General features: G+C 51.0%; 1 protein-coding gene across 5 annotated transcripts in view; it reads right to left on the bottom strand.

Annotated features, from left to right (window-relative positions):
* The window catches only part of LOC105468757 (solute carrier organic anion transporter family member 2B1), a 64,615-nt gene that overhangs the window by 23,384 nt on the left and 18,004 nt on the right, over nucleotides 1–23,227 (bottom strand). For 3 of the 5 annotated variants that reach the window (XM_011719083.3, XM_011719086.2, XM_071075306.1), the window contains exons 2-7: nucleotides 19,393–19,523; nucleotides 18,077–18,214; nucleotides 16,072–16,234; nucleotides 12,624–12,857; nucleotides 12,266–12,364; nucleotides 9,475–9,665 (exon numbers count right to left, since the gene is read on the bottom strand). In XM_011719083.3, coding sequence (XP_011717385.1) covers nucleotides 9,475–9,665; nucleotides 12,266–12,364; nucleotides 12,624–12,857; nucleotides 16,072–16,234; nucleotides 18,077–18,214; nucleotides 19,393–19,473 — 906 coding nt within the window. In that variant the 5' untranslated portion in view covers nucleotides 19,474–19,523. The other 2 variants (XM_011719087.3, XM_011719084.3) reach the window with 2 other exon arrangements.

The following is a 23,227-nucleotide window of genomic DNA, read 5'->3' as shown; positions in this document are numbered from 1 at the left end:
GGCATCCCAAAGTGCTGGGATTACAGGGGTGAGCCACTGCGCCCAGCTACACTGCACTTTCTTTTTTTTTTTTTTTTTTGAGACGGAGTCTCGCTCTGTCGCCCGGGCTGGAGTGCAGTGGCCAGATGTCAGCTCACTGCAAGCTCCGCCTCCCGGGTTTACGCCATTCTCCTGCCTCAGCCTCCCGAGTAGCTGGGATTACAGGTGCCCGCCAACTCACCCAGCTATTTTTTTGTATTTTTTTAGTAGAGACGGTGTTTCACCGTGTTAGCCAGGATGGTCTTGATCTCCTGACCTCGTGATCCGCCCATCTCGGCCTCCCAAAGTGCTGGGATTACAGGCTTGAGCCACCGCGCCCGGCCTACACTGCACTTTCTTATCCATCATGTCGTTTAATTCCCACAATGGTCTGTCTGGTGCAGGGATTATTATTGCACCTATTTTACAGAAAAGAAGACTGAGGCCCCAAAAGGGGAAGTGTCACCCAGGCAGTTATTGGCAGAGCAGGCTCTCAAACCAAACCCAGGTTCTCTAGTCTCCCTGTCTCAGTCCTGTCTCCTGCTGTGAAAGAGCATGGGGTTTGGAACAGGAGAGGAGTGACAGACCTTCAGGGCCTGGGTGGTCAGGGGCAGCATCCAGGGAAAAGTGAGCTTTGGGGTTTGGGTAGATAGAAAGGGAGAGCAGATTTGAAGCAGAGGCACGGTGGTGGAAGGAGCCTGTCTTGTGCAGGACGCAGTGGGGACACCAACGTGATTACAGCGGTGCTTGACTGGGGCAGGGGCTGGGGCCAAAAGACCGGCCAGAGCCAGACTTGGGTGGTTTGGAAGGCCAGGCTGAGATTTTGGCTATATTCTGTGGCTATTGGGAGCCCTAACTGTCCTTAGCTCCTGACCCTGTGTTCTCCACAGATTTCTGCTGCTTGCCCCCTCATCTGTTTTGAGGACAGCTGAGTAACAATGGGCTCCAGAAACAGGAAACGCCTCTGCTCAGTGCAGGGATTGCAGTGCGACCCATCTGGGCTGTGTTTGCCTGGGTCAGCAGCCCTGGATGGAGAAGGCTGCTGGAACTTCCCCTCTGGGGGCTCTTTGCTGATTGCTGCAAGCCTGCTGGACACCATGTGCTGTGTGTGGCTCAGCCCATGGAAGGCCCTCCTGTCTGCTGGGTCCCCAGGGATCCAGGCACTATCTGTGGTGACAGCTGAATTCCTGTTAAAAGAAGGCTTTGTCCAGGGGCTAGGTTCCCTGACCCACAGAGCCAATGTGGACCCTGGGGTGATATGGAACGCTCTGCCAGCCTCGGGTTCCTTCACATATCATCAAGGGAAGCACCACGGGGATGGGAGATCTGCTTAACTTCCTCCCATCCCATGAAAGAGAGTGTTTTTTCAGTAAGAGCTGAGTTTGCGTGAAGAATGAAACACGTTCCCAGCTTTCTTCTTTTCTTTTTTGAGGCAGAGTCTTTCTCTGTCACTCAGGCTGGAGTGGTGCAATGACACGATCTCGGCCAACTGCAACCTCCGCCTCCCGGGTTCAAGCGATTCTCCTGCCTCAGCCTCCCAAGTAGCTGGGATTTCAGGCGCCCACCACCACGCCTGGCTAATTTTTTGCATTTTTAGTAGAGACGGGGTTTCGCCATGTTGGCCAGGCAGGTCTCAAACTTCTAACCTTAGGTTAGAAATCAGTATATTAAAGAGACAGAGAGCTGAATTTATTATACATTTAAAAATAACAAAGACACTTTGGGAGACTGAGGCAGTTGGATCATCTGAGGTCAGGAGTTCAAGGCCAGCCTGGCCAACATGGCGAAACCCCAACTCTACTAAAAATGCAAACATTAGCCAGGCATGGTGGTGCATGCCTGTATTCTAGCTACTTGTAAGTCTGAGACAGAAGAATCGCTTGAGCCCGAGAGACAGAGGTTGCAGTGAGCCAAGATTGCGCCCCTGCACTCCAGCCTGGGTGACAGAGCGAGACTCCATTTCAAAATAAATAAATAAATAAATAAATAAAACTAAGAGAGGGACCAGGGCCAGGTGTGGTGGCTCACGCCTTTAACTCCATCTCTTTGGGAGGCCAAAGCAGGCAGACCACTTGAGGCCAGGAGTTCAAGACCAGCGTGGCCAACATGGAGCCTGTAGCCTATAATCCCAGCTACTTGGGAGGATGAGGCAGGAGAATTGCTTGAACCCGGGAGGTGGAGGTTGCAGTGGGCCAAGATTGCACCACTGCACTCCAGCCTGGGTGACAGAGTGAGACTCTGTTTCAAAAAAACAAAACAAACCAAACAAAACCAACAACTAAGAGAGTATAATTGGAACATTTGTAACACAAAGAAATGATACATTCTATTGATTGGTTATACATTGAAAAATAAATTTAAAAAATAAGAAATGATAAATTCTTTCTTGTTTCTTGAGGCGTTGGATACCCCATTTACTCTGATATAATTATTACACATTGTATGCCAATTCAAAATCTCTCACGTAGGCTGGGCGCAGTGGCTCATGCCTATAATCCCAGAACTTTGGGAGGCTGACGGGCGTGGATCACTTGAGGTCAGGAGTTGGGGATCAGCCTGGCCAACATGGTAAAGCCCCATCTTTACTAAAAATACAAAAATTAGCTGGGTATGATGGCGGGGACTTGTAATCCCAGCTACTCAGAAGGCTGAGGCAGAAGAATCACTTGAACCCTGGAGGCAGAGGTTGCAGTGAGCCGAGATTGTGCCACTACACTCCAGCCTGGGTGACAGAGAGAGAGAGACTCTGTCTCAAAAAGCAAACAAACAAAGAAAACCAACCAACCAACCAAACAACTCATGTACCTGATAAACATATACACCTACTATGCACCCATAAAAATTTGAAAACATTTTTAAAAAGAAAATGAAAAAACACAAATTTTCAAATAAAAGAATATATTTAAATCAAAGAAAAGAGAGAGAACTGCACTCCCACGCTTATTGCAGCACCATTCACAGTAGCCAAGATGTGGATTCAACCAAAGACTCCATCAATGGATGAGTGGATAAAGAAAATGTAGTATGTATACCCAATGGAATACTATTTGGCTTTAAAAAAGAAGGAAATCCTGTCATTGTGAAAACATGGATGAACCTAAGGACATCATGTTAAGTGAAATAAGCCAGGCACAGAAAAACAAATACTGCGTGATCTCAGGTGTGGAATATAAAAAAGTCAAACTCATAGAAGCAAAAAGCAGAAGGGTAGTTACCAGAGCAAGTTGTTAGTCAAAGGATACAAAATTTCAGTTAGACAGGAGAAATAAGTTCAGGCAATCTATTGTACATCATAATGAGTCCAGTTAATAACAATATATTGCATACTGGAAAATTGCTAAGAAAGTAGGTTTCAAGTATTCTCATCACACACACACAAAGATAAGGAAGTGAGGTAAGGCATGTGTTAAACAGCTTAATTTATCCACTCCCCAATGCATACATAGATCAAAACATCATGTTCCACCATAAATACATACAATTTTTACTTGTCGGTTGAAAAGCTGAATTTAAAAAATAAAAAAGTTAAAAACCATGTAAAAAGAAAAAGCATATAAGGTTAGAAAAAAGGCACCTTTTCTATTAGTTTTCCCCTTCAGAGCTGGCCTGCTCCGAGAAAGATGCCAAGAACAAGCGCTCCTGTTTACTGTGCCTGCGCTTTGGCACTGAACTGCCCACCTCACCGCTTTGCCTCACTTCATTCTTACAAAGACGCCGAGATGCAGATGTTACGGTTATACCCATTTTACAGATTTCAGAATTAGTAAGTAGCAGAGCCTGGCTGGTATGGTGCAGCCACCATATTGCATGGTAGATGCACCTGACAGTAGTAGCTTCTTAAGCATATCCTGAGAATGATCCTATGGCCTAAACAGAATGTGCGTTTGGAGTTCTTTTTTTTTTTTTTTTTTGAGATGGAATCTTGCTCTGTTGTCTAGGCTAGAGTGCAGTGGCGCAATCTCGGCTCACTGCAACCAATGCCTCCCAGGTTCTAGCGATTCTCCTGCCTCAGCCTTTCAAGTAGCTGGGGCTACAGGTGCACGCCACCATACCCAGCTAATTTTTATATTTTTAGTAGAGACAGGTTTCACCATTTGGCCAGGCCGGTCTCAAACTCCTGACCTCAAGTGATGTGCCCACCTCAGCCTCCTAAAGTGCTGAGATTACAGGTGTGAGCCACCACAGCCAGCCTCATTTGGAGTTCTGAGCTAAGGAATCTGGGAGTGGCCAACCCAGAGATTCATTTCTTATTTATGAAGGACATCTGAACCCCCGGCTCATCCCATGAAACACAGGCTGTATGAAGGATCAAAGCCCTTTGTTTTGGGTTAAGTGAAGGTGGCCAGGTGGAGGGTGCCATATAATTTGCATGGTTTTTACAAATGGTAGTGATTCTCTGTCCAGCCCACCACCACTGGACCACCCTGTATGTAAGTTCCCTCAATAAACCCGATGTCTTGTTTGCTAACTCCGAGTCTTCTCTTCAGCCCCTTTAGCATGGTGCCATCCCTATTGAAGTCAACAGGCCTCCAGCATGACATGTGTCTAACCCCTGCCATGTCTAGCCCTGTCCCTGCCACTGCAGGATGCCTTAGACACCAAGGAAGCTCACATGGTGCCTCTTGGGCCTGATCAGCTACCTTTCATCTCTTCTTTAGCCTCAGTCTCCTCCTCTGACAAATGGCAGTATTGGACTAGCTCTGCTGGTTTTTAGGAACAGAACCCTTTTCCCAATTGAAATCTCATTCTTTAGATTTAGTCTTTAGACAGGTATGAAAACACACACTTCAGTCCGAGTAGTTCTATATTTTGTGTGTGTGTGTAGAGGCGTGGAAGGCCCTTAGCCCTGCTCAGTGATACCCCTCCTCCTCCTCCCTATGGTGGTACCCTTGGGGTTCTGTGGGGTTCAATTCAAAAAACCAGTCAAGCAGATCGCCCCAACAGGGCCTCAAGCCATGATGTTAAAGGAAGCTCTATGTGCAGACCTGGTGGTCTGGGGGAGCCTTTCCTCAGCTATTTGGTGCCAGGACCTGGCTTTGTACAGACCAGTACAAGGGCCTGTGGTGCTGTCCAACCTCTGGACATGTCTTTAACCCTCTATGGGCCAATCCATCCATCAGTGAGATGCAGCGGGGTCTAGAGGCAGTGCCTGCAAAGAGGAGGCACTGGGGGCTAGGAGGCCTGCAGCACCTCAGAACTCACAGATGCTGCCGTAGAGACACAAAGCCCCAGGGAAATGGAGGCTTCCTGGCTGGGCAAATCCTGATAGACCAGCCCTAAGTCCTGGGTTTTAAGGACCATTGGCACCTCACACTCCTGTCCTCCATCTCTGACCATTCTCCCAAAGAAGTACATGGAAGTTAACGACTGGAAGACAGTGGACATCACAGGCTTACAGACTCTTAGCCAAAATTGCAGCCATTTAGAAATGTGGATTTGGGGAGTCATAGGCCTTTCGAGGCACAGACTTTTAGAATAATGTAAGTACTTGAGAAGCTCTATTAGAAATACAGACTTTAAAACCATATAATTTTAGAATCCCAAACTCTCAGACATATTCCAGAAATAACAGACACACAGATTCCTGGTCTCTGTGGTCAGAGTCCGGTGGTGCTCAGAGGCTGGAGAGGGACAGGAGTCCTCATGGAACAGGCTTGCCTGCCAGAAAGTAGCTCTATGGGCCCCTCTGAGCCCCTGACCCAGCCCCAAGGGCAGGTTCTCAGAAGGACCAGAGGGCATGGTGGGCACAGGAGAGTTGCTGGCTGAATGGGAGCACCACCACCACCACAGGGACAGATGGGGAAGAAGAATCTGTCAGGAAGCCCTCAAGAGACCATCTTTACCCCACAGACCCTGCAGAGCCATCTGCCAGGAGTCCTTGGGCCTAGCAGGACCTTGGGGACTGGCTGATTGTAGACAGGAAGACTGAGGCCTAGAGGGAGGTGAGGCCTGTCCTGGGTCACTCCTATGAGGGTCTCTTGGTAGCACCTGAGCTCCGAGGCCACAGATATAGGGACAGAGCCAAAGGCAAGAAAGTAGGGCTCCTGTCCCCTCCCATCCCCTGCATGGCCTCCCCCAATCCCATCTGTTACTCTTCTACTCTACTCTTCATGGGGACTGCTAATGCCCCCTGCCCCCCAGGCAGAGAATCCCATAATCATGGCCATGGGAGAAACCTGAGCTGTCATTCATCATTCCCCATCTCTCTGCATCTGGCCTTCCTTCACCTTCTCAGACCTCCTTGGGGCAGGGGCTGTGGAATGTACCCCTCTTTTCCCCTGTAAAAATGCTCACATATTGCTCCAGAGACAGTGAGTCATTTAGAGATGGCCTTGAACCTGTCAGGGGCGACAGACCTTGTCTGATCTGCTACCCATTTGATAGATAGAGACACTGAGGCCAGAAACCTTTTCTGGGCCACATAATTCTTGTATTACATACTGCCATCTCCGGGATATCTTTAAAAACAGCATTTACTTCGAAGAGGGTATTTAGGGGACCCTGGAACCCTGAGCCTGGGAGGGGACGCCTGGTGAGATTTCAGAGTTAGCTCTGCCCTTCACTTTCTCCTCTTGCCCATTCTCTCGCCCTGCAGAAGATACACATCCCATGTCTGGAGGTCTGGACTTTCTGGAAGCCAATTCAGCCTCATTGGGCCTTTGCTCCTGGTTTATTCAACTCCCGATTGGTGGCCCTTCTGAGCCAGGCCAACCAGCTTTACTGCAAGCAGACCCGGCCAAGGCAGCCTCAGGGAGGTGGAGGAACAATTCCTCCCACATCAATATTTATTGCCTGAGAGCTGCTGGAAGCAGATCATCATGTTCTTAGCCCTTGTTTCTTTTTAAAGAACCTCTCACCCCCTTCCCTCCCCACTCCCCATCCCCAATGTGCTGACAGATTGAATCCAGACAGCCAGACAGGTTCACAGCTGGGGAGCCAGGGTTTCAAAGCATCATAGAGACACAGCTCTTAAAATTTGAGTCTCTGAATCATAGCAGCTCCGACTCAAGGAATCGTGCATTCTCGGAATCCGAGGCACACAGGATATTGCTCCAGGAGCCTAACCTCAGCATCTTACACAGCAGCACAGAATGCGGAAGTGGCTTGCTGCTCAAGGTCATATGGCTGGCATGTGACAGAGCCCAGTGCAGTCTCCCACCCCTAAACTTTGCTTCTGCCACCTATCCCACCCATGGCTCAACTGGCATTCTTCTCTGTTAAAATTTAGGACTCAATTTGGAGATCATCTGTAACCAGCAATGTAGGCTCTCTCTCTTTCCTTTATGAACATCACCCCACCTCTAAGTTCTAGGAATTTCATCGTATCCAAACTTTGGCCTGAGCTAGGCAGAATCAGAAAGGCCCAGCTGTGGTTTCAAACTGTCTTCTTCCCCTGAAATTGCTCACTCCCTGGCAGCTGCTTCCCCCTGCCTCTGAGACAGCTGCACCCAATCCCAGCATCAGCCCAACTCATCACTGTCTTGGGGACATCCCGCAGCAGGGCAGCTATGTGTAGTCCCCAACCTGGGTAGCTCCCAGATGCACCTCTATCCCCTCACTGCCGATGCATGGCTTCCACCTGGCCTGGACCACCATCAGAGCTGTCTGATTTCTCTCCCTGCCCCCACCCTCTCCAAACATATTCAAATGCATCAACCTGACACAGAAATGCTCTTGCAGCAAAAACATTCAACAGGATTTTTATAAATTGTCCCTTTGAAATTAGAATTACTTAGCAACAAGTAAGTGACTTAATTTATGATTGTCTGTGATTTCTCAACAGCCACCTCCCATACTTGGCAAAGAGGAAATCTAATGCACAAATTTTCAGAATGTAATGAAATGTGTATAAGTATTTAAAAAAATTAATGAACTTGACATTACTGGCATGTAATTAAACTTTTAGGCCTGGCACAGTGGTTCACACCTGTAATCTCAGCACTTTGGGAGGCCTAGGTGGGCAGATCACCTGAGGTTAGGGGTTCGAGACCAGCCTGGCCAACATGGTGAAATGCCATCTCTACTAAAAATACAAAATTAGCCAGGCGTGGTGGCGCACGCCTGTAATCCCAGCTATTTGGAAGGCTGAGGTGGAAGAATCACTTGAACCTGGGAGTTGGAGGTTGTGGTGAGCCAAGATCTAGCCTGGCCAATAGGGTGAGACTCCGTCTCAAAAAATAAAAATAAATAAATAAATAAACTTTAAAAATTGTTTCTATTTTGTCATTTTCTTTTTAATTTGAAGCCAATTTGTTGTTTTTCAGGCCTCGTGTTTTTGTGGGTACCTGGAAAACTTGGAAGTCCCTGGCCCAGAATACTCTGTTTTGCCTAGTGGCTCATGTGATCCTGTCCTCTCCTACCAGCTTTGTGACCCTGGGCAAATCCCTGCACTAGGCTGGGCCTCTGTGTCCTCTTCTGAGGAGAGACCCACCTGCCGCAAGAGTGGAGAAGGGGGATTCTAGACACCCTGGAGCATCACACCGGTCGTGACTTGTCCATGAGTCTGTGTCCTCCCTAGACTGTGCCCGCTGGAAGGGTGGAGGTCATGGACTGATCTTCAGGTCCAGCCTGGGCCCTGCACTCTGTGCATGTTTGTCCCCTTCACTGTCCCCGAAAGGGCCAGGTTTATTTCTATAGCCAAATCTTTCACGCAGGATGTTTCTGTGCCTGGAATCTCTGATCCTCTCTCCTTTCTGTGCTTCCACACATCCTTCAAAGTCCAGCTGAAATCCCTCCTCTTCAGGGAGGTCTTCCCAGACTGTCCTACCCACTCTCCCAATTCTTAACATTCCTATGGCATGTTCAGAATTTACAAAAACTTTAAGTGATGAGCACAGAGGCCATACTGTAGTGGTTAGCATGAGGGGCATGGGCTCAGAGAGGTGCGGGTTCTCATCCCAGCACTGCCCTTGCTTGCTGGCTTTGTGATCTTGGGTAAGTCACTTTCCAACATTGGCTCTGGGTCTCCTCAGCTGTGGAGAGGGCAGGTGATATTCACTGCGCAAGGTTGTCAGAAAGATGTGATGGAGCCCAGGCAGAAAGCATAGTACCCAGTGGGGATGCAGTGTAATTTTTTTTTTTTTTTTTTTTTTTTTTTGAGACAGAGTCTTGCTCTGTCGCCCAGGATGGAGTGCAGTGGCGTGATCTCAGCTCACTGCAACCTCCACCTCCTGGGTTCAAGCGATTCTCCTGCCTCAGCCTCCCGAGTAGCTGGGACTACAGACACCCGCCACCACAGCCAGCTAATTTTTTGTATTTTTAGTAGAGATGGGGTTTCACCATGTTAGCCAGGATGGTCTCGATCTCCTGATCTTGTGATCTACCCGCCTCGGCCTCCCGAGGTGCTGGGATTACAGGCGTGAGCCACCGCACCCAGCCGAAGTGTAATGTTACAAAGGAGAACAAGTGGGTGGGGCTGGAGCCTGGACCCAGACAGGTAACATGGAGGGAGCTTACCTTCCTGGCAGGTGAGTCTGTGACTGCTAAGACCTTTCGCCGAAACTGAAGCTCATGTTTTTCTTTGGGCATTTCCTTAGGGAAGAAGAAGTAGGGGATGGCAGCCAGGGCCACTGAGCCAGCAGCAATGAGGAAACCCAGCCACCAGGCACCCACCCATCGGGGGTCCTTTATGGTCAGGCTGATACCACCTGGAAGAGAAGAGCATGGTGACGTTAGCGTCAGGATGATAGGCTGTCACTTCTAAGCCACCATCCTGGGACTGGCCTCTGAGACATGAGGTGGCCCAGGCTGGGAGTCAGGAGACCTGAGTTCCAGTCTGCTCTGCCAGGTGTGTCCTGTGTGACCCTGGGCAAGTCCTTGGCCCTTTCCGAGTCTTGGCTTCTTCAACTACTGAGGCAATGTAGTGCAGTGGTCAAGGCCATGGACTCCGGAGGTGAACTGCTGGGTCTGAATGCCATTACTAACTCATAACCTTGGGCAAGCTACGTAACCTCTTTGTGCCTCAGTTTTTGTCCTTTGTGAAATATAGATATTAGTAGCTTCCAAATCATAGAATTGTTGTGAAAATTAAAGAAATTAATAGATGTGAAGCACTTAGAAGAGTGTGTGCCGTAGAGGTACCTGCCCATCCTCCTCTTCCTCCTTCTCATTACTATTGTGATTATTATTCTTAAATGAAGGGTTAGGATTACTATTGTGTTTCTCAGACCTGTGTTATCCCCAGGGATGTTTGTCAAAAATTGCCTTACCGAGGACCCACTTAGAATGACCACAGAGTGGGGTGGGAAGGTGATCAAGGAACCCATACCTTTAACAAGTTCCCCAGATGATTTTGATCCCTACCTAGGTTTAATTAGAACTAGATTATCCCAGATGTGCCTCCTGGCTGGAACACACAAAGCTCCTGTCATACTTCTTAATCCCAAGGCTGAGTTGCGTACATTCTCCTTCAATTTCCACAGCATCCGAAAATGCTTCATAAAAATACAAATGAGCTGGGTGCAGTGACTCAAGCCTGTAATCCCAGCACTTTGGGAGGCTGAGGTGGAAGGATCATTAGAGGCCAGGAGTTCGAGACCACCCTGAGCAACATAGTGAGGCCTTGTCTCTACAAATAAATTAAAAAGTTAGCCAGATGTGATGGTGCACACCTGTAGTCTCAGCTACTCGAGAGCCTGAGGTGGGAAGATTGCTTGATCTCAGGCATCCAAGGCTGCAGTAAGCTAGGATAGTGCTACTGCGTGAGGGGCAGAGTGAGACCCTGTCTCAAAAATAAGAAAAACCAAATGCTCCTTGATATAACAACCCCACATGCAGAGCTGGTTCCCCTCGTGCTTGATCCTAAGTTCCTCCCAGGCAGGGACCAGAGGACTCAGTTGGCACTTAGCAAATGTACCTGTAACGCTGAGGATGGGTTTGGCTTTTGCAGTGATTAGACTTGATTCTCTCCTTACTTTTTAATCTCTCCTGCCTGCATGTCAGGCTGGTGAGAACTCACACATGCACCTCTCCAGCCCCTCTGCTTCTCTCATATCAGTCTGTGCCTGCAGCTGGCATGATCTGCCTACCTTGTGAAATCCCCCATGGAGAAGGGAGTTTTGAGGTGGCAGGTTGGTTCACAGAAATGTCACATCTGCCTGTGGAGATGCCCCATCTGCCTGGACAATGTCAACAGTCAGAAAACACACCCCCTTGCATGGAGCTGAGGTGTGTCGGGGGACATCTAGGGAACCCCTGACTCCCAGGACTTTTCTTTCAGGGGAGGGAGAGGTTGCAGCCAGAGCCCACACTCTAGACCCAGCCTTCCAGAAGGAAAGCGGGCGGGGCAGGGCTGTTCCTAGTGGCTGCTGTTCAGAGCTGTGCAGACCTGTCCTGGCTGCAGGCACTTGTGGGCAAAAGCTGGGGAACAAGAAGCAGCATCTGCATGTTCATTCACACACACACACATTACCTGAGGCTCCCAGGACCTGGCAGAAAGTCTGCAGGTGAGAATGGCAGGAGGCAGGAGGCACCTCTGGAGCTGCTTGGTTTGATGAGTTAGGAGCTGGGATGCCACAGTGACACGCTCTAACAGGAGTACCCTACTGCTCTCCAAGGACTCCAGAGCCCCGGAACCCCCAACACCCCTCCCTCCTGGCCAGCTTCTGACCAAGCGTCAGTCCCACTCCTTGGCCCACTCTGACCACTGCCTGAACCAGAGACTACTGTTTCCCAAATGGTGCCCCTGGCAGTTTCCTAGGCTCTGAGCTGGTCAGAACTAGAAGGATTCTTAGAGGTCACAGTAAATGCCCCATCTGAGAGAGGCCCAGGGTAATACTTTGAGTCACCAAGTTCTGCTCCAAAAGTTCTCTCCAGTGTGCACTGTCCTTTCTGTTTAACTCAAGTCTTGTTTCCCCCTAAAGACGGAGGCTCCCTACAGGTCAAAAGAGTGCGCTCTTTCACCTGCCCCACAGCATGTGTGAGCAGGGGGCTGAGGGCCTGGGGAAGGTGGGGTATGGAACAAGGCGAAGACTCCTAGTAATAGTAGTGACAGCAACCACGGTTCCTCATCTGATGGCATTTTACAGTTTACCTCCACCATCTCACTGGACTCCAATTGCAGCTTTAGGAGACAGACAGGACAGAGATTTTCTCACAGATGAGAAAGCTGAGGTTCGAGAGGCTAAGAGGCTTGCCCAAGGTCAGTGGTGCTGTTAGGATTTGAACCGAGGTTCCCTGGCTCAGTGTCTCCTATGAGAGTGGCAGTCAGTTAGCTAGGGTCTAGCAAACGTGTGCTCCTGAGGCTCACCTTCTGGCATCTGGTTAATGTCCACATAAAGGCGCAGCATGAGGCTGCCCAGCCCAAAGGCCAGGCCTGGCCCCATCATGGTCACTGCAAACAGGATCCCTACAACACAAAGCCTGGGTTAGGATCCTCTAGTCCTGGCTTCCCTCCTCAGACCAGTGCCTGCCCAGTCTGTGATGGGCAAGAACACTCTGTCTCCCCTGGTCAGGGATGGGGAAGTCTCCAGGGCTTCCCCGGACCTTTCCTGGCCAGATGGGGCAGGGGGCAGGGACTCCATCTCCAGCCCCAACCCTGGGTCTCTCTTCCTCCTAGCTGAGCCTGGCCTGACCATCAGAGGCCAAGGGATGAGACTGGTCCTCACCGAGGTAGAGGGGTGAGTTGCTGTTGTGGGCAAAGTCATCGATGTAGGAGATGCCAAAGGGCTGAATGGGCACCCCACCCACGCCCAGCAGGGTCTGTGCCACGAACATGATCCCCACCACACTCAGATGCCGGGTTTCTGTGTAGCTCGAGCAGTTTCCGTTGGAGTGGGTCCGGGCTGGGGCTGAGGTTGTGGGCAGGCACAGGGAAGCCTTGAAGTCCTGTGGCATATCCTCTGAGAGACGACAATGAAAAAATGTTACAACAATAGCTAAGACTTAAATAGCACTTCCCCGGGGGAAGGTACTCTTCTAAGTGCTGTGTGTAAAAATAATTCGAGCCCCACAGCAAACCTCGAGGGGGAGTGCCCTCATTACGCCTGTTTCACAGGTGAGGAAACTGATGCTTAGACAGAAACTAGTAAGGGGACAGGGCCAGGATTGGAACCCAGGGGGTCTGGCTTTAGGGTCCATGCTCTTAAACTGCCCTACACCACCTTTCTGAACAGAGGCATTTGCAAGTGCCACAGCAACGGCGGCCCCTGCGTGGGGCGGGGCGGTCAAAGGGGGTGCAGTTTGAACTGGGTCCAGAAGAATAAACACAATTTACCAGAAAAAGAGGGAGGGGAGGGGTGTTCTAGGGAGAGGTCACAGTACAGGTAAAACCCAGGGACTTGAAAGGGCACCGTGCCAGGAGAATGAGAAGTTCAGAATGGCTAGATCACAAAGTGTGAGGGCAAGGCCAGGGTTGAAGTCACGGTGAAGCAGGGTGGGGCAGCTGGGGCTGGATTGTGGAGGGCCCTGGGGCCCTTGATGTTCACTTTGGGGGAGGGTTCAGTGTCAGCTTGGGACACAGATGCAGTGTACAGAAAAGAATTTCTTAATTTAGTTACCTGACATTTGTTCCCTGGAGCTCACCAATATTTGGTGAGCAAACTTGAGGAGACCCTCACACTATTATTATCCCAAATGTGGCTGTAGAAGCAGCCTTCTCTCTGCGGCCCTCCATTTATGGAGCTGAGACTCTGAGCTGTGTCAGTCCAGCCAGGAGAGCCACTTCCTTGGGCTGCAAAGAGCCATGTGAAACAAGGTCAAGAACCTGAAAGAAGCCTTCCATGGAGGCTGCCTGGGACTTGCTGTGTGACTTCACAGAGGCCCTTACCCACTCTGGGCCTTGGTTTCTTCATCTTTCACACGAAAGAAAGAACAAAGTTTGCCCAGATGCTGTGGCTCACGCCTGTAATCCCAGCAATTTGGGAGGCCGAGCGGGGCGGATCACTTGAGGTCAGGAGTTTGAGACCAGCCTGGCCAACATGGAGAAACCCCATCACTGCTAAAATACAAAAATTAGCCAGGTGTGGTGCTACATGCCTGTAATCCCAGCTACTCAGGAGGCTGAGACAGGAGAATTGTTTGAACCTGGGAGGTGGAGGTTGCAGTGAGCCAAGTTTGCACCACTGCACTCCATCCTGGGCGACAGAGTGAGATTCCATCTCAAAAAAAAAAAAAAAAAAAAAAAGAACAAAGTTCTCCAGATAAGGAATTCAGAAGTGGAAGAATTCAGCAGTTCAGAGCAGCAGCTAAGGTAGCGCTACCTGGGTGTGTCCTTGGGGCAGTTCCTCCCCTCTCTGGGCCTTGGTTTCCTCACTTGTGAGCAAGTAGTGATAATCCCTGCCTTCTGGGGTCATGAACGTTAAGAGTGGTGGGTGGTGAGCGTGCCCAGGCATGGGGCCTACTAGACGTTAGATGCGACAATTATTAGAGAGGTTATGTCTGCCTTCCCCATCCCTGTGTCCCCAGTGCCCCGCAGAGGGCCTGGCACAGAACACAACTTCATCAGTATTGGATGAAGAATGAGTGAATGGAATAACCTGGACTGTCAGAACAGGAGGGGAGTTTGGAGATCCCCGAGTCTCTCCCATTCTTTGGGCTGATGTAAAGATGGAGGCTCAGACAGGAGAAGGGATTTGCTTAAGGATTCAGGGGCACCTATTGCAGAGGGAGGTTGTATGGTAGTGAGGATGAAGAACATGTGTGTCCTTGCACAGAAAAACCTCTGTAAAGTGAAAATTCTGTACAAAGAAATATGAGGAAGTATTGTGTTTTGGTATTCCAAGCAGTTCTCTTGACAAGTTTCCATGCAGGCCTAGAGAACCACTCTGCATTCTTCATGCACGTGCTGGGCTTTCCCATTTCCCTGCCTCTGCACCCATGCCCTCCCCTCCACCTGCAACTGCCACCTTCTCTCTAAGCTGCAGCTCAAGTGCCACCTCCTCTAACCCCTCCAGCTCCCTCCAGTTGCCAGGGTCCTTCCCTTATTCAGGACTCTAATGGCCTCCTCTGGTCACCTCCCAAGGTGCTCGGCTCTATACCTTGTGGCAGAGTTGCCCGTGCTCATGCCAACCCTGCACCCCACTGGGTCATGTCTGCTTCATCTTGTCTCCCCTATCCCTGTCTTCTGGTCTGGTACAGAGTGGGACTTCAGAGGCGTGAGCTGGTGGGAGGGTGAGGGAGGAAGGCTGTTCTCTGACAGTCTTCCTCCCCTAGGAAGGCTTCCTCCATGCCAGGCTGGAGTGTGGGCTCGCCCCTGCCCTGTGCTTCCCTCATCACACAACTGTTTTTTGTTTTGTCTGTCTCCTCTCCCAGGCTGGGAGCTCCCTAGAGTAAAAAGAACTGATTCCCCTGAGAGGCTCAGGCACGAAGTAGGCAGCATTAAGAGTTTGTTGGGTGTTCTACTGGATGGATGAATAGATAAATAGATGGATGAGTAGGTGGATGCATCGATGGGTGGATAGATATGGATGAATGGATAGATGGACAGATGGGTGAGTGGGTGGGTGGGTGAGTGGGTAGGAGAGGGAAGGAATAAAATGAGGGCTCAGGTTGTTAGGGTCATTCTCTAAGAGACAGGCATCCCTTTGTCAAGTAGGGCCTCAACAAAATCCCACTGGGCTGAACATGGCTTCACCATTCCTGTCCAGAATTCCTTCATTTTTAAAAATTTGTTCATTCACTCATTCATTCTTTCTTTTCCCAATGTCTTTTATGAGGATTAAATGCATGACTACACATTAAGTGCTTAGAGCAGTGTCTGGTGCATAGTGAGTAGTGTATGACGCTATTATTACCACACAGGCAATTCCTGAGGGTCTACTGCATGCCAGGCCTTCAAAGTAGGCTGCACTGTAAATTCACCCCCACTTAAAAAAACCCACAGTGACATACAAGCAGGCCCTCACCCCTCTGCGCAGGGCCTACTTCCTGCCCCACTTCTCAGGTCTGCCAGAGACCCACCGGGGCTGGGGCCTGAGGAGCCGGGCGGGGTGGGGGACTAGCAGCTATCCTGGGGTGCTGGGGCATATCCTGCCTGATGAAGGCCTGTGGGTGGGCCCCAGCGCAAAGCAATGCAGAGGCTCACGTCCCATTCCTGCCCAGCCCTGCTGCTCTTACCGGGGCTGGTGTTGTCGTAACGGTATGGCTCTGAGATGAAGTGCGGGAGAGTCATGAGCAGGCCCGCCAGGGCCACAAGGATAGCCCCATAGCCAATCATTCGTGGTCGGTGCACCCGGCTGCCAAAATAGCTCACAAACACAATCAAGGCTGTGTTCCCCACCTGCAAAGGGACCAGGAGACCCATTAAGGTGGAACAGTGCCCAGGGCTGGGGGCCTGCACCATCCTTGTCTCTATCTCCAACTTCGGTATGCCCATCTGAATAACGGACTGAATAAAAATCATCTGGGTCTCTCTCCTGGGTCCCCCTCAGAAGGGCCGCACTGCCCCCTTAGAGGAGAAAAATGAGGGCAGAGCGGAGAAATCTAGGAGTTCAATTCCATTTTTGAACACAGATTGGACTCCATGTTAGAACATGAGGAGGATGGGCCATCAAATGAAGGGATTTTGAGTTTCAGGAATGTCATAAACAAAGTCTAAAGCCAGGTCAAGGCTTGGATTTTTTTTTTTTTTTTAGACAGAGTTTTGCTCTTATTGCCCTGGCTGGAGTGCAGTGGTGCAATCTCGGCTCACTGCAACCTCCTCCTCCTGGGTTTGAGCAATTATCCTGCCTCAGCCTCCCAAATAGCTGAGATTACAGGCATGTGCCACCATGCTTGGCTAATTTTTGCATTTTTAGTAGGGATGGGGTTTCACAATGTTGGCCAGGCAGATCTCGAACTCCTGACCTCAAGTGATTCACCCACCTCGGCCTCCCAAAGTGCTGGGATTACTGGTGTGAGCCACCGTGCCTGGCCTAAGGCTTGACATTTTGAGCCTTAGGATCACTATCCTAGGATGTGAGTTCAGGAGGGGACTTCAGAGCTTGCAGGGCAGGGACAGTCTCTGCACCATGAGCAGGGAGCGCATTGGCTCTGCTGCTTATTGGTTGGTAACGGTGGGTGAGTCCCAGACCCTCCTCGCTGGGGGAGTGGGGCAGTGTCGGTGGGGAAGCCAGGGAATGGCTGACCCTGGAAAGGACAGCCACACTCCACAGTGGCCAGACCCTGGAAAGGACAGCCACACTCCACAGTGGCCAGACCCTGGAAAGGACAGCCACATTCCACAGTGGCCAGATCCTGGAAAGGACAGCCACACTCCACAGTGGCCAAACCCTGGAAAGGACAGCCACACTCCACAGTGGCCATATCCATAGATAGGGCCCTAAGGCCCAGAGACAGGGGAGTGACTTGCCCAAACTCCCAGAGCAGGGTAAGGACTTTCCCCTCCCACCTCTGATGCAGGTGCTGAAGAGGATCTGGGGACACTGCAGCTGGACAGCCTTGAGTTGTGAGGAATATGACACAGTGAGGAATATGACACATTACCCAGGGGGAGAATTTCATGGGAATCTGCACGGGGGATGGGGAGAAAGACAACTTTCTTCAGGGTAAAAACATCTGGCAGGGGAAGGACTGAAGGACTGGGACACAGCTGGACTCTGATCTCCAAATCCACCCAAAGCAGCTCATCTGCTCCTCCCTGCTTGGCTGTGGGCCCCACAGGCCTATGAATCCCCGGGCAGTTCTAAGGACAGACACCCTGCACCACGGTATCCCTCCCCCAACCACCCTAAGGCCCAGAGGTTCTGCTCTTGATGCAGTTTAAGCCTCTCTCACTACCGTTGAAGTGGCTTTCTTTGATTCCTTCCTGGGACAGGCAATAACTGGGTGCCTGAAAAGGTAAAGGATGCCAAAGGGGACTGGGTGGATATGGGGACCCTGGCTAGCTGTGAAATATCCCTGGACCTGACACAGTAGAGGTTCCCAAGGAGAGACAACCAAGTCCAGGTCCTAGAAGACAGCTGCAAACGCTCTGAGGTTTCAGGCAGGCGCTGGGACAGGGGTTGCCTGAGGGCACTGGGAGGGGAAGGCCTTAAGGTGGGGTAGTGAGAGGGAAGGTTGGTGGAAGGTGCGGTGCAAGTCTCCCTCAGTGTCCACCCCTGTGGCTGGGTGGGGCCTGTACCTCGTTGAAGGAGACCAGCAGCCCCGACGTCTGGCTGGAGAGGCCGAAGCGCTTTTCCACTGTGGAGATGGAGCTCTTAAGGTAGCCGGAGATCATGAGCTGCGCCAGCTGCAGCAGACTGTGGCACAGGACGAACAGCTGTAGGGGGACCGGGAGGCAGGCAGAGGTGGGCAGTGCAGGGGGAGACAAAGAGAGGGAAGGAGGCAGACAGAGCACCAAGGAACAGAGATGGGGGAGCAGAGTCACAGAAAGAGATAGAGAGCGGGAGAGTGACCAACAGAAGAGAGACAGAGAGAGACCAAAGGAGACAGGCAGAGGAGGAGGGAGGGGAGAGAAAGACAGAAAGGGAAGAAAGGCCAGAGGAGGTGGGGGGTAGAGAGAGATGGTGATTGGTGTAGCTCACAGCTTCTCACACAGGACTAAAAACTAGAAAAGCCATCCTGAGTACACTCCAGGGACCTGGGGGCTGTTGAAGAGCCACAAGACCAAGAGTAGGGTCTTCCCGTGGCCAGGAATGGTGGGAGCCCCTTTGGCTCTCAGAGCCCCCCTTGGCTGGGCTGGGCTTTCCTCCCAGTTCCACCATCCTGCCCCTTTCTCAGGGAAGCTATCCCAGATTCACCCAGATCCTTCTCCATCCCACCCGCACTAGTCCTCTCCCAGAGTGACACTGTGAGGCCACCTGCACACATTGAACGCTACCCCAAACATCCCAGCCTGCCTGGAGTCTCCTCCTGAAAAACTCTAAGAGAATTCCTAAGAGAAGAAAAACTTCAAATGATTAAAAAATAGAGTATTTATGACAGAGCTTAATATATTCACTCTGTTCTGAGTCTCAGTTTCCTCATCTGTACAATGAGGACAACAGCCTGAGTTCCCAGGAATATTGTGAGAACTAAATAAGATCACGTGTGAGGGCACCCGGCACAGGGCCTGGCACCCAGTGGGCTCCAGTGGACGTTGGATGTTCACAGCTGCCCTTGGTGGAGCCAGGACTCCCAGTATCCACATAGGTTCGGGATCCCCAGGGTACTTCTCTATTTCTCTGGGAAAGTGGGAAACAAGGGGTGCCTCATCCTGTACTCCTCCAAGAGCACCCCTTTCCTCCCTGGGAGGAGCGAACACATACTGGCCACCTTCCATGTGCCCGAAACCCAGCTGAGTGCTTTTGTAGATCATCCCTTTGATCCTCACAGCCACCCATTGTATAGATGAGGAAACTGAGGTTCAGAGAAAGTCTTCCTTGGCATTACAGAGCCAGTACGTGGCAGAGCCTGCTCTTTTAGACTCAGAGTCCCCTGCCAGGCCCTGAGAGGTACCTTGATGTTATGGAACACACTTGGCCGCACGTCCTGAGGGTCTGGGCTGGCTTTGCCTCCAGGTGTGTTTTCTGTGCCCATCGTGGCCTTGGTTTCCTTGTCTGGTACCTGGGGTCCCTCACCCGCTGGCCCTGAGGGACAGAAAACCAGGGAAGGAGAATAGATAGAATCCCAGAGAATGGCCCTGGCCTGATCAGGTAGCCCTAGACCTCAGAACCAAGGTCTTTCAGGGGGAAGGGTTCTTAGTGGTTGATGAGAATCTGAGAATCAAATCACCTTCAGCCTTCCTCATTCTTAGGTCACAGTTCTGGAAGGGACTTTCCTAAAAGGGTGTGTGTCCCTGTGCCCCTACTGACCCAATGCCTACTGGGTACCTATTTCACACTTCACTCTGCTCCCAGCAAAACTTCCCTTCTGGGGAGAAGTTGCTGACCTCCCCACACAGCAAACCTGCAAGTAGTGGCCCCCGCGGGAGGGTGAGCCGTGCACATTCTCAGCCTGCCTTGGGTTGTGAGACAGCCTGTGCTCTTGGAGACTGAGTCTGGGCCTGGGACTGTCTGGTTCAGTCTAGGATCAGAGGTCTGGAGCCAGGGGCAGGGTCAAGGCTAGGTCCATAGTCAGGGAATAAAGGCTTTTCTGCAGTGTATTGGAGTAGATTCCAACCCCTGCACAGGGAACCCCTGTGCATGTCATCACAGAGCTAACCAGCCTATCCCCACATCACACCATCAGACCATGTTGCTGGTCAGGGCAGAAAGGGCCCTCCGAGCTCGTCTCATTTAACACCCTGTGGACAGAGGCCCGTGGGGTGATAACTGAGGACACAGAGCTGTCTTGGACCCTCGACCTCCTTTACGCATGTTGGTTTTCCTCACATGGTAACTATGGTAACCCTCAGTATCTCACTCACTGCAATGAGAGGAAAGTTCAGCCCCTTCAGAGGCATCTCCCAGGGTCTCCTGAGCTCACTCTCAGTGGGGAGCCTGGAAGTCCAAACTTCAGACTCCACCCCTCCATTTAGACTGAAACCACCTGCTCTTCCTGGCAGCCCTGGCCTCCCTGGCTTTCCTCCCCTCCTGCGGCTTCACTTCCTGCCGGAAGCCTCCATTGTTTTATGTCCCTCTCACCACCGGCAGGAGTTTCCTCTCACTCAGCATGCTCTTTCTGGAGCCTGAAAATTGACCTCAGGATTCCTCCTGACCTGGGGGACTCTCACTGTATCTCTAGGGCTGAAAGACAAACTCAGGGAGGGGGCTACAGAGGCCCTGAACCACCACAGGTGAAGTTTTTGTGCTCCTCTTACAGGGTACCTGGGAACCTGAGGATTTTTAAAATTGAGATGTAATTTATAGTCATAAAATCCACCTTTTAAAAGTGCACAATCCAGTGGGTTTTAGTATATTTACAAAGCTGTACAACTATCTCCACTATCTAATTCCAGAATATTTTCATTCCCTCATAAGAAGTCCCGTACCCATCTGTAGTCACCCTCCATTCCTCCCTCTTCCCTGCCACTCATCTACTTTTTGTCTCTATGAATTTGCCTATATTCTGAACATTTCATATAAATAAAATCACACAATATGTGGCCTTTTGTGACTGGCTTCTTTCACTTAGCATAATGTTTTCATGTTTCAGGTATTACAAACATTCATGTACAAATTTTTATGTAGATATACATTTTCAATTCTCTTGGGTATATACCTAGGAGCAGAATTGCTGGGTCATACGTTCATATAAAATAATTCTGTGTTTAACTATGTGAGGAACTGCCAAACCATTTTCCACAGTGGCAACACCATTTTACACTCCCTCCAGCAATGTTCCAATTTCTCTACATCTTTGCTAGTACTTTTATTGTCTGTCTTTTCAATTATAGCCATCTTCATAGAGTACAGGTGGTATCTCAGTGTGGTTTTGGTTTGCATTTCCCTAATGACTAATGATGTTGAGAATCTTTTCATGTGCCTACTGCCACTTGTATATCGTGCTTTGGAGAAACGTCCATACACACAGGTTGAGGAATTTGGCTGAGGAAATGGAAGTGCGTGTGGCTAGGGAGGAGTCCCTCTTGGGGGCATAAACACTCAGAGGAAGCAAGGAACTGTTGAAACAAAACTGACACCTGACAGGAGTAGATGGGAAATTGGCCTAGGGAAGAGGAATGTCATGGGACATTCAGTGGGAGTCACTTTAAAGGCAAGGAGGAAGTAAGGCAGTTCAAAGCAAAGGCGCCCAGAGGAGGTGGAGGGGACCATTTCTAAGCCTCAGCTCCTCTCACTAGCAGCAGTGGGTTACCTGCTGTAGTCTGGGCTCTGTGCCACAGGCTTTCTGTGCACTGGCCCATGAACCCTCTCCACAGCTCTGTCCCTTTGGTGTCTTATTATCTCTATGCTTCCGATAAGGACACCCAGGCTCAGAGGAACTAGCTTTGCTGGTTAGTATTGGTCCCAGGACTCAAGTCCAGGTAGGTGTTAAACTCAACGTCACTCAATGCTCCTTGTACAAGTTTGACAAGGGGAAGAAGCACAGTGCTTTTCTCTGTCCTGGCCCAGCCAAACCTAGCAGGTCACTTCATAGGTAGCAGTGCCAGTCCACCAAGGGGCCAAGCCAACCAGATGAGAGAGCGGGAGCTGAGGTTGGGAGCAGAAGTCCCTGACCTGGAGCCCCAGCTCTGAAGGAAACCCAAGGAATGGATGGGGCAGAGGGGTGGAAGGCCTGTGGGCTGGCTCAGAACATGAGGCCCCCAGCTCCAGGCCAGACCCTGGATCCTCCATTTAGCTTCCTGGGTATACTGGAGACATTCTTGCTGTGCCCCAGCCTGTCTAGCCCCAGTTCCAGCCCCACAGCCTCTCACCTGCCCACTCATGGAACATGCTCACCTGCCTCAGGTGAGCTCCCACTCCAGCCTCACTTCTGGCTCTCCCTGAAGCTTCAATCCCGGCCTCTTCTGTCAAGACTCAGAGCCTTCCTGGGATTACTTTATCCTTTAGAGATATGGCTGTTTGTGGAGGGCAAAGTCCACAGCCTGTGCCTCTGGGCAGGGGAGGGAAGCACTGGCTACATTCCTCCTGGCTCTGAGAGGTGCACGAGTCATGTATTTGGGGGGTCAGTCGGTCACTGAATGGGGCTTGTCAGGCAGGCTGTCCACCCCCTCCAAGACTTTCTTGTGGGCTGGGGTCTCTACTGATGCCCTGACAGCAAACCTTTGCCTCCCTGACTCAGGGCGGCACTCCCCTTGGAAGGATGGTCAAGTCCAGGGCTGCATGTCCTCCTGTGGAAGGGCACTGAGGCCCTGCCCTGTTCTATGGGGCCTTTGTCAGGGGCCACCCCTGACAGGAGAAGGGGATGGCCATGGGACTGAACCTGGGCTGGGCTGGCAGTCACCTGTGGGAATGAGGGGACCTGGGGCAGGGAGCCAAGCCCTAGTTTAAAACACCCAGTCTCTCTCTCTCCCAGGTGGGCAGCTAAGTTTTGGGATCCCAGGTAGGCCAGGTGGCTCCAGGGGCTAGGGACCCGCAGCGGGTCTGTGTGCCCGACTGTCAATCAGTCACTTGGCTGATCACTCGTGCAGGCACACCGTGTCCACCTGCTGGTAAGCCAGCCAGCCAGCGGGCCACTGTCTTTCAGGAGAGCTGTCCGTTCAGACCGTCAGTCAGCCACCTGCCTGCAGCTCCTCATAAGACAGTCAGACAGGTTCCTGAAAGTCTGTCAGCCACAAACTCCGTTTCCCATGTGTCTGGTCAGTCGGAGACTCCCCCTTCAAGGCTGCCCTTCATGGGTAGAGTCAGCATTCTCCACACCACTGGAGTCTGGGTAATGAGGAGCAGGGTTT

The sequence above is a fragment of the Macaca nemestrina genome, chromosome 12, assembly GCF_043159975.1.
Source record: "Macaca nemestrina isolate mMacNem1 chromosome 12, mMacNem.hap1, whole genome shotgun sequence".
Classification (NCBI taxonomy): Eukaryota; Metazoa; Chordata; class Mammalia; order Primates; family Cercopithecidae; genus Macaca; species Macaca nemestrina.
This window is presented reverse-complemented; position numbering and strand designations above follow the sequence as displayed.